Source organism: Phaseolus vulgaris, chromosome 8 (genome assembly GCF_000499845.2).
Source record: "Phaseolus vulgaris cultivar G19833 chromosome 8, P. vulgaris v2.0, whole genome shotgun sequence".
NCBI lineage: Eukaryota > Viridiplantae > Streptophyta > Magnoliopsida > Fabales > Fabaceae > Phaseolus > Phaseolus vulgaris.
The window spans coordinates 50490395-50502093 of NC_023752.2; the positions used below are offsets into that span (position 1 = coordinate 50490395).

Below are 11699 nucleotides of genomic sequence, written 5' to 3' on the forward strand. Positions count from 1 at the left end.
CGGCTCAAGGAAAACATAAATATCAACATTGTCCATGTTGATAATTATTTTATTTATATACCTACATTGTTAATATTATATATATATATATATTAAGTGACATGATTCATGAAACATCATTTGATTAAATAACATGTAATTATTAAGGGTGCATACATCATCCATAGTTGAATAACTGCGATGTTCAATAATTGATTACCCTGGATGATTTCAAAGACATCCTGCATGGTTATGTATTGTATACCACCATTGTCAACACCAAACACTGTTGCATCCCAAGGATGACAAAATAATCCTGAAACAATTGATGTGAAACCCTAATAAACTCTTGGATTGGATCCACACATGGTTATGGTTGGACTTGTGGTTGTAGTTGAGGGCTTAAATCACCACCATTTGGGGCATTTTGTCTCGTACCGGAGTCTTGTAAAACATAATAACAAATATAAAGTATAAATTTAAATAACATTAATAGGCCTTAATGAAATAAACCTGATATTTCTTTTTGAAATGGCCTTAATCAGATGTGTATGTCGTGCAATAAATGTTACAAGTGTCTCTCCCAACCTCTGTGGTGGGACTAGAAGTGCAACAAATGCATCTCTAACTTTTTCAACCACTACTCTAGAAAAATCACCTTGCATGGGCACAATTGCATGGTTGAACCTCCTGGATACACTCTCCCAATGACCACTACATGAGAAGTATTTTCTTCAACAAACAACCTACACTGATAGAAGGATTCATTATCATCATCTTCTAAGTCCTTGACATCAAAACTACCTTTTGTGCTAGCTCGACCACAAGCATGAAGTACATTTGCTGGTTCAACTAGATTATATCGTTGCTCGAGTTCAACTCTTAACTCTTTAGTAACTTGTTCTTTTATGTTCTAACTTAGTTATGGTGTCAGTCTCTGTCAATTGTGCAGCTAATTGCTCCATTATCTCCTAAGTGATATTTGTAGTAGAAAAGTTGGGTCGAGGAGCTAATCCAAAGTATTGTCTCACCCCCAACACCAAAATCAACAGTATGTACACGACCAGGGTGTTCTTCAGTCCCAATAGCCACGGTCAATATGTCATCTCGACCTTTAGGAACAAAACTTCCCCATGAGCTTTGCTTCGCTAGCGAATCCTATAAAGAATAATACAATATGTTAATATAATATGTAATGACAAGTGTGTAATACTAAAACTAAGATATGTAATTATAAACATACAATACGTTGTGAAATCTCTAATGATTTCTCAAATGTCATCTCATCCCCTACTTTAGTTCTGACCAACTTCCATTTCTCATGTCGACTAGGAGGGGATGGAGGACAAATAAGTTCACCAGAACCAGATTTTTTCTACCTCTTTAACTTTTCTTCCATTATCTTTTTCTCTAAAAAATCATAACCTCCTCGAGACTGTCTGTGGGGGGTAACATTATTTTGTGTAATAATTTGACCTTTCTTCCTCTTTTCTTGTAAGTACATAATACACATAAATTATGAATTTCATGATAAGATTTAATAACATATATAATGAAATGTTCACAAACTTGTCACGAGGGATCCATTCGACTATGAACAAATTGAGACCATGTCTTTTCATCTACACAATATTTACCACAAGGAAACTTGTCTTTGTATTTGCTAAAGATGTAATAGCATGTCAAATTTGTCTTAAATTGCCTCCATTTTGTAGCTACTGAAGACAATATCTTGCTCTGAATCAAATTCGAAGTCTCAAAATCAAAGTTTGTTTAAAAATTATAATAAATAAATCATTAAAATGTATATAACATTTTCAATACACAAATATATTATTTTTTGAACCTTTTATTTTTATTTTGAATATTACATATTACATCGTTGGTCCTTTCAACCGGTGTAATATGTCATGCTCCAACTATATTATTTTTTAAACATTTTTTTTACTATGAACAATACATATTACACGGTTGGTCTTTTCAACCGGTGTAATATGTCATGCTCTAGATATATTATTTTTTACTCTAAACAATACATATTACACATGTTGGAACCAACCAGTGTAATATGTCATGCTCCAACTATATTAATTTTTAAAACTTTCTTTTTACTTTGAACAATACATATTACACCAGTATGTTGTTGTAGAAATGCGTTATTTGCACTAGTGTAGTTTGCAAATAACCAAATTTTGAATGGATTGTTGTAGGAATGACCGAAAAATCAACCGTAATTCAATTTTCTGTAAACTATATTTTGAGTTGGCTTACATTTTTTTTGCTTTTTGATTTAAAAGTAAAGTGAAGAAAATGGAACTAATTTTCTTTAAGCTAATTTGTTTTAGTTATACTTTGAATAATCTAATATATTATTTTATGTATGAACATTTTTCTCTTAAAATATTAAAGTGGAGGGAAAAACATATAAATCTCTCCTCCTTTAATAAATGAATTAATTAAGATATAAACAAAATATTAAATCACAACTCCAATATAAAAAATAAAAAAGTATTCAATGCTCACAAATAGAGTTTCGTTATGTGAAAACTAAATTACATTATTGCTATCTCTAAATACAAAATAACACACTAACATTCAAAGAAAAAAACAATTCTTACAACCTTAACTTCGTTAAAATGATATCATTTGAGTCAATCATCACATCTGAAGTATTGTCCATCTTGAAGCTCCAAGTTTTGTCATAGTTTTGTCTTTAAAAGACATATCGAAGGGTTAAGGAAAAAAATATGTAGTTAAATTGTATTTGATCTCAATTTCTAAGCAATATAAGACTATTGGACGTACTGGAACAAACCATCAATCGTTGGCTAAAAGAATGAGGTATCCAAAATATAGTTTGTTTTGAAGCTCGTAGTTCCTTCACATTTTTATCCTTAAAAGAAGCTTAAGAGGATTAAAAGAAAAGTATATATTTAAATTGATCTTGACATCCTAAACTATGTGAAATTATTGGGCCTACTATATCAACAATTAGGCTAATTCTAACTGTACCAGATCAATTCTGGCATGCACCCAACATTTTTTAAAATTCCCTAATTGCCTTTGTCACTTGTATTTGAAAAAAGAAGTTGCAGGGGAGTTCTTGCGTGGGTGGTGTTCGTTTCCAGTGGAGATGGTTGTGGTATACATTGTTTGTAGCAGTGGTGGTGGTCGATGCATTATTGTTAGGTGCAATGGAATTCTTGTTGTTGTTTGAGGTAAGCATTTCCATTTTTCGCGTGGTAATGACGCAAAGTTTTCTCTAGATATCGGTGTTCGAAAATTGCCTTATGGATGTAGATATAAAGAACTGTTAAGTGTAACTTTTGGATATCCGCATCCAAAATGTATAATAAGGCGTTCGGATATCGTCATTCGAAAGCCAATGTTGGGTGTGTTGAGAAAGTTATGGATGTTGATATTCAGAAGCCATTTACCAATCTTGGATGAGAGGATCCGAAATGAATTATTTGTGTTGCGGAAATGAATACTTTAAGCCTTTTGGCATGTATTTTTTTTTGTATACAATAATGCCAATGGATATCGAAGATTCATACGTGGGAATATCAGGGGAAATTGATGTGTGGGATGAACTAAATGATGTTGGTCTCGAGGGATCCTCTACACATATCCATACTGACAGAGAACTCGTTTAGGCAAGTGCATTTGTCTTTAACTTTCAAGCCTGATATAACCCGAGAATAAGGATATTCACTCAAATGGACGTTCTTTCATGCGCTCCTCGTATGGGAAAAACTAAATATCAGGTAATGTGATTGTATCTAGCTACAACCTCACTATTGCAACTAAAGTCCTTTCCCAACCTCATACATCATACAACGGGGTTTCTCTTCAGAATACTCGGACTGCACACGTCTCATACCTATAGATAATGCAATTAACCATTCATATAAAATATTCATTATTTACCAAACCATCACATGACTATCTTGCCACATGCTTTTCATAATTAATCAGCATTCACTTATCCGTCGGCCCTCTTGGATAACCTTCATCCTCAATTTCCACTTCTTCGTGTTCAACATTATCTTCAAAGTCCTCATTTTGAAGTGAATTACTAAGATCACCACACTTTCTTATCACAAATGCAGTTGGTCGCACACGGTCCACCTTTGAAGATCCTCCTCTAGTTCTCACCATGTTCCCATGCCTTTCAAAAATGAAATCAAATATGAATGAAAAAAAAAGACAATCAAAGTTCAGGATCTACATATTCGAAACACTTATGGATTTATGTATCCATAATGGCTACGGATATTCATATATAGGACATATACGAATTTCCATACCTGAAACCCTTTTTCTAACATTCTTCCTGTGGCTAACGTCATCTGGGACACCTCCAGATTTCTCCATCCAAAGACTAACACATACTAAATTACAAATCAAACAACGTTATCCAGAAGCCGACAATTTTCATGAAAATGAAACTCACCTTTCTTCTCCGATTACCACTCTGCCTTTTCCGATGACCACCATTGCTGAAGAACTCCAGTCAAACACCACAACACTCGCCCTTCATCATTGAGACTTGCCCATCATCGTGGACCACCAAAACCGTCGTGAAAATGTTGCTGGAATGGGTTCTTCGTGGCTGCATCTCATAATCCTAAGTGCTTATTTTAAATCACTAAGCTCAAAGGTGTAAAAGCCTATTTACCTATTGGGTGCATGTCAGTATTGATCTGGGTGCAGGAAGAATTAGCTAGGGATGACAATACGGGTTGACCCGTCTCGCATAGGTTCGCATCGTGTTTGACCCGCAAAATGCGGGTTGGGTTGGCTCGTCCCGCTCAAAGGATGCAAACTCATTTCACTAGTCTGTCTCCCATCAGAGGTAGCCCGCGGGCTTGCATGTCAACCCGCATAAGTAAAATATTTTCTTAAAAGAAAATTCATTTATAAAAATAAAATTATTTCTCCTACTGAAAAATTAAAATTTTATCCATGTTTCAATTCATTCAATTAAGATAAAAATATGAATTCAAGTTTAAGGGTTGTTAGAAAGCTTGATTAAAAACAATTAAAGTTTTTTTTTGCATTTATTGTTCCTTTATATGTATGTAAATGTATCAAAGTATCTTATCAAATTATTGCTACAAAGTATTTAATGAAGATGACTAATTTTTTAAAGAGTATCTTATTGAAATCTCTTCTTTAAATTATTTTTTATTAACAAATTTTAAATAGAAGACTTTACTTAAAACTAAATCTGTTGTCACTCTTAATATTAACTCATTTAGATGATTAAAATAAAACATTTTAGTTTAGTACATTGAATTCAATTTTTTAAAAATAAAATAAAGGTCACACTGTAATATAGTGAGTGAGTGTGATATGATTTTTTTTTTGCATAAAAAATAAAATTATTATTTTATTTTAGTACATAGAATTAGCGCAACAATTATTAAAAGACTCTTAAAAAACACAATAAAAAATATTTATTTAGTATTCCTGAAAATATAACAGAAAAAAAAACTCTACTAAATAGGAAAGTTTGGAGAATTGAGGAAGAGTCACCGTGTGAGACTAAGTCTAACATAAGTAAACTAAAAAACATAAATATATTAAAATATTACTTTCATTTTATTTCCTAAATATTTTGCGGATATCATTCATAGTTTATAAACTGGGATGACAATAAAAACTAAAAATGCGACATAAGACTGCTGGTTATGCAGAGTGGGGTAGCGGACTGCGGGTTGACCTGCATTGCCATCCTTAAAATTAGTGCAAAAATGATTAAAAGACTCTTAAAAAAGACAATAAAGAACATTTATTTAGTATTCCTGAAATATAACTGAAAAAAACTCCACTAAATAGGAAAGTTGGAAGGCTTGAGGAAGAGTTGTGAGACTAAGTCTAACATAAGTAAACAAAAAAAAAAGCATATTACTTTCATTTTTGTTTCCTAAATATTTTGTAGATATCATTCATAGTTTCTAAACTAGGATGACAATAAAAGCCGAAAATGTGACATAAGATTGTTGGTTATGCGGAACGGGATAGTAGACTACGGACTGACCCACATTGTCATCCTTAAAATGATTAAAAGACTCTTAAAAAAAATAAAGTATATTTATTTAGTATTCCTGAAAATATAACAGAAAAAAAAATACTAAATAAGAAAGTTGGAAGGTTTGAGAAAGAGTCATTATGCGAGACTAAGTCTAACATAAATAAACTAAAAAAACATAAATATATTAAAATATTACTTTCAATTTTGTTTCCTAAATATTTTGCGGATATCATTCATAGTTTCTAAATTGGGATGACAATAAAAACTGAAAATACGACATAGAATTGCTAATTATACAAAGTGAGATAGCATACTATGGACTGACCCGCATTTCCATACTTAAAATTAATGTAAAAATTATTAAAAGATTCTTACAAAAACAATAAAAAATATTTATTTAAAATAATAAAGAATATTTATTTAAAATAATAAAGAATATTTATTTAGTATTCTTGATAATATAAAAAAAACTCCTCTAAATAAAAAAATTGAAAGACTTGAAAAAGACAGACTAAATCTAACGTAAGTAAAAAAAATATAAATATATTAAAATAGTACGTTTACAAAATATTTTACAGATATTATTAATAGATTCTAAATCGGGATGAGAATAAAAACTGAAAATACCATATATAGAACTGAAAATCTATAGAGTTGTTCCTGTAATAAAGAAAACTTTTATTCATTTTTAAATTTGAATCATGATGAGATCCTTTGAAAAGTATTATTTTCAGATACAATCAAATCAACGTAATAATGAAAGAAATCGTACTGATAAATATTTTCTCAAAGTTAGTAATAGTATCTAATTGGAGATCACAATAAAAACAATTTAATGCAGATGACAATCATGTAGAAATTAGTACAACTTTTTCTATAATCCAACAAATTTTTATCCATTTTTAAAGACTAATTGTAACTGTAATAGAAATAATTGATTATAACTAAGGCAGACATAATGACAGTTAGGATCTTGCTCCCCCAATTTTGTAATTGCTTCACACAGCGTCAATTGAAGTTGACTGGGCTTGATTTGGGTCATTAAAGCCCGTCACCATCCAAATCCGAATCAGCAGAGGACCCAGTTGGACAAGCACATGGGACCCATCTGTTAAACCACGTGTCGACAAACATTTCCGTTGGTCCATCCAACAAATAAAACAAACTAAAAAGAAAACGCCACGTCACGTAACTCCAATCCTGCCCGCACCTCCAAGCTCTGACTCGTGCCGCCAAAATAATCAACGCGCAAAACGAGCCCCCCACTATATCCTTATGGTGGTGAATCCCACATGAGAATATCGGTCTATATATAAATATCCGAACCCCATTCTAAGCAAAATGATTATGCGAGAGTGTTACAGTGAGAGGACTCTTTGACTCGAGAACAAACAAACACCGTTTGGTTCTCTCTTTTCTCGCGTGTCGAAAGGTAATCGTAACCGAACTCACTCTGCTTCACTTCTTCACGCATTTACCCCAATCTCCAATTCCTTAATTTTAGGGTTTCACCTTCGATTTCACCATTTCTCACTTCATCTCATCTGATCATCTTTATTTTTCTTCTGATACCAGTGTTTTTGTTTTTTGGCCAGAAACAGGATCGTGCACTTTCCGCAATGCGATCACCGAATGAGATGAAAAAGAAACGAAAAGAAAGCGAGGCCAGCGAGCGATCGAACTTGCTGGAGGTTTCGAAGTCGCATTACTCGCTAGAGCATGGTCCGAGGTTTAACAAACGGTGCAGGGAAGACTGCGTGGCCACGGTTCCCACTCGCAGCGCGTCGTCACTTTTGACCGCGTCACGGGGACTGAAGCGGAAGATAGGGTGCATTGACGAGGCCACGCGGATGGGAAGGAGCGTGAGGATCGAGAACGATTACCTGACAGGGAAGAGCACGATCGGTCAGGGGAAGTTCGGGTCGGTGACAGTTTGCCGCGCACGTGCGGGGGGCGTGGATTACGCGTGCAAGACGCTGAAGAAGGGGGAGGAGACGGTGCACCGCGAGGTGGAGATAATGCAGCACGTGTCGGGTCACCCTGGGGTTGTAACTCTGAAAGCTGTGTATGAGGATGCGGAGTGTTGGCACCTTGTGATGGAATTGTGCTCCGGGGGTAGATTGGTTGATAGGATGAGGGAGGGGCCGTGTTCGGAACACATGGCGGCTGGGATACTGAAGGAGTTAATGATGGTTGTTAAGTATTGTCATGATATGGGCGTGGTGCATAGGGATATTAAGCCCGAGAATGTTCTGATTACTGGAACTGGGATGATTAAGCTTGCTGATTTTGGTCTCGCCGTCCGAATTTGTGAGGGTAAGTTGATATGTGAAAGATGCTGTTTGGATGATCCTTTTGGTTAGACTAGGTTCGATCATGGTCTTAGGATTTGAGCTTCAGTCATTATCTTAAGTTGTGATTATGGTATTGTGATAGTTGGCATCGCAGGATAATGTCGCCGCAACCGTGATTGCGGCTTTATCCTGATCTTGAAATTATGGGAAATTGGGCTGAGATGAGGCTGAGACTGTGGCTTTGGTTGTAGATTAGAGTTTTGTTAGAAATGTGGTTGTCGTAGATTGCAATTTCCTTTCAATCCTCCACATTGTTGGAAATTAGTCTTGGTTAGGGGTTTCATGGTGATCATTTACTAGTAAATGAACAAACGCGGCCACTTTTGCGGTTGCTGATTGCAATTTTTTTGCGATCCTTGACATTGCTTAAAATTGGGAGCAACTGCCATCGCAACTGCCATCGCAACTGTTGTTGCAATCTTAGATTGTGGTTTCATCGATATCCTTAACATTGTAGTGAATAAGGGACAAATGCGGTTGCAATTGTAGTGGCTTTTTGTGCTCCTTCAAAATTTTGAGCAACGGCCACTGCAATTGTGATTGCAAGCTTATATTGCGGATTCATCGCAATCTTTCACTTTGTAGTAAATGTCGGACAAATTGGGGCGGAATGGTGGCAATGACGTAAAAAGACTTAAGATTGCTTTATGTTGTGGCCTACTAAAAGTGAGGTGAGGATTGTCTTTCTTTATATACACTATTTTGATAATCTCACTAGTTCATGAGGAGATCACTGGTTCAATATTTTTATAAAGTGTTTGCAACCTGCAATTGCAGTAGCATGAGCTGAATTTGTTATATAGGATCGTGATAAAAACCGTAGCTGTGACTGTGACTGCTATTTAAAATGTTGTGTTGAAATTAATTGAAAATAGTTAATGTTGTCTTAACTTGTTTCATAAGGATGTTTGGTGTGAGCTCTTTCAAACACTTGCCCAAACCTAGTAAAAAATTCTAGGTGTGTATGCAAGTGTTTTTGACTATGTGATGAAAGTGTGAAGAATTTCTAATGAGATTTTAACTGAAACAGTGTTTGTTGGACGTGTGTTTAAACACAACGTCATTGATACCTTGACTCATTGTTTGAAAATTTGTATTGCAGGTCAGAATTTGACAGGTGTTGCTGGGAGCCCTGCATATGTTGCACCGGAAGTGTTGTTGGGTAGATATTCTGAGAAGGTGGATATATGGAGTTCTGGGGTGCTCCTGCATGCTTTGTTGGTTGGTTTTCTTCCATTTAAAGGCGATTCACAAGAGGCACTTTTTGAGGACATAAAAAATGTCAAACTAGATTTCCAAACGGGGGTGTGGGAATCGATATCTAAACCTGCTCGAGATCTTGTTGGGAGAATGTTGACAAGAGATGTTTCAGCAAGGATAACAGCTGATGAAGTACTGAGTAAGTTTATGATAGATATATGATTGAGAGTTTGCCTGCTTTATCTTTTTCCTTCGATGATGAACACACCAAAGATTTTATTCAATTTGATTTTTGTTATTTTTGTCTTGAAATAATTAACATAGATTGTATTTCCTGGTTTTGTTGAAACTATCACTAATGAGAGTGCTTACCTTGTTTTGACAAGCTGTGCGGGTCCCTTGAGATATATATACATTTTGTAAATGCTTGCGAGTGGGTCTGTGTTTTTTTTTCTTGTTTGGGATAACAATGAGAATCTACCAGCTCTACATAATTTTGTCGTTTTTATTACATAGTGCCTTATTTGTGGATAAAGTCTCTTTTCCCCAATTGCTTTTACTTTTAATAACAAAAAATTAAAGCAGTACTTTTATTGACTGTTGTATTGGTTCAGTCTTCCGCACTCGTTGTGTGTATGTTAAATTAACACTCGGTGGTTGATTTTCAGGTCATCCATGGATATTGTTCTATACAGCGCAAACATTGAAGATGCTGCCCGTTAAATCAAAATTGAAACCCCAAAATGCAGCTATTTGCCACAAGTGTGTTACTGCACCTGAATCTGGGTTTGGAGGATACAGGATGATGGATAATTGTTCCCTAAATGGTTCGAGCACGTTTTCATCCTCAGAAAGTTGTAATTCAGAATATCATGATGACTGTGCGTGGATTGATGCACTTGCCACTGCTGTTTCACATGTGACGATATCCGAAGCTAAGAGGACCAAGTTGTGGGGTCCCACTGGTCCAATTGATCCACAAGGTTCATCTAACTTGAAGACTAACCTCTGTAAAGCATTCTGACCTACTGACAGAATGACACCGACCGCAAGCACCACAATATCGACTGCTTTAAAATCTAATTACATTAATCTTTTGTTCTTTTGTCCATATAACCTTGAGTGAACTCAGTTGTACAGAACTCGTATATACAATGTTAATGTGTGGCTGCATGATTTTGCTCTTGCAGTAGAAGGGTTTATGTTATGAATTCACTTATTTAGTGAATACTTCAAAATTGTTTCTCCAGGAAGTTTAAATCAGAACCTATTGTTAATCTGCTTGTATTCCAATAAATTTTACTTAGTACTTTACATTTTAAGGTGTAACCTTCATTTTAAAGAAGGATAGAATTTAATTGAATTACTTCATCTGAGAAAAAAATATCTGGTATAACTTGATAACTGCACTCTTCCCATGATGAACATTCTGTGAAACTTGACACGGGATGCATAAGGGACCATTAAAAATAGTAACATATTTGGACATAGTGAATAGGTGGAGTTATTACTCCATATTTGGCAGGTTTCTATTTTTCTCTCCATTTGGGGGTCCTCATAAGCAATAATGAGAAAGAGGGAAAGGACTAAGGGAAAACAGGAAAACCAGTGAAATGTTAAAAGAAAAAGATAAATTTAAATTTAAAGACAATAATCTAAGGTTATTTTTTCTTGATTTAAATTAGTTTCATGATTCTTATGATTGATTACTTAATATTAAATATTTTGATTTAATTTGTTTAGTATTTTTTAGGAACTTAAATTAAAATTTTATAATTTATTAAGTTTTTAATTTTATAAAAATTTGGATACTCAAACAAAAGTAATCATATATTTAGATGTGAAATTTATTTAAATTTTTTTTTCAATCTTTGAGAAAGCTGGTTGAGCATAAAAAGGTTTGTGCAAAGAATACTTGTGCAACATGATTCCTATACATTTTCATTAGTAGAAATCTTGATCATTGTCAAATTTGAATTAGTCTGGGGTTGTGAGTTTAATCAATATAAGAGGAACGTTACGAACATTATTTACCACTCTTTTTATTATACTGTATTACTGATTAAATTTTATTGAAAATTATAAATCGGAGAGATACTCATTCAATAAGAGATATGACAAAGTTT

At 34.3% G+C, this 11699-nt stretch overlaps 1 protein-coding gene across 3 annotated transcripts; it reads left to right on the top strand.

Annotated features, from left to right (window-relative positions):
• The first annotated feature begins 7362 nt into the window (after window positions 1–7362).
• On the top strand, window positions 7363–10811 carry LOC137826192 (serine/threonine-protein kinase PEPKR2-like). Of its 3 annotated transcripts, none has more exons than XM_068632080.1 (4): window positions 7363–7451; window positions 7595–8335; window positions 9476–9772; window positions 10242–10811. In XM_068632080.1, the coding sequence occupies exons 2-4, from the start codon at window positions 7639–7641 to the stop codon at window positions 10595–10597; spliced, it is 1350 nt and encodes a 449-aa protein (XP_068488181.1). In that variant the 5' UTR covers window positions 7363–7451; window positions 7595–7638; the 3' UTR covers window positions 10598–10811. The 3 variants fall into 3 exon arrangements, with proteins under 3 accessions (XP_068488181.1, XP_068488178.1, XP_068488180.1); XM_068632077.1 differs by having other exon boundaries at window positions 7367–7451; window positions 7615–8335; XM_068632079.1 differs by having other exon boundaries at window positions 7369–7451; window positions 7621–8335.
• Window positions 10812–11699: the final 888 nt, after the last annotated feature.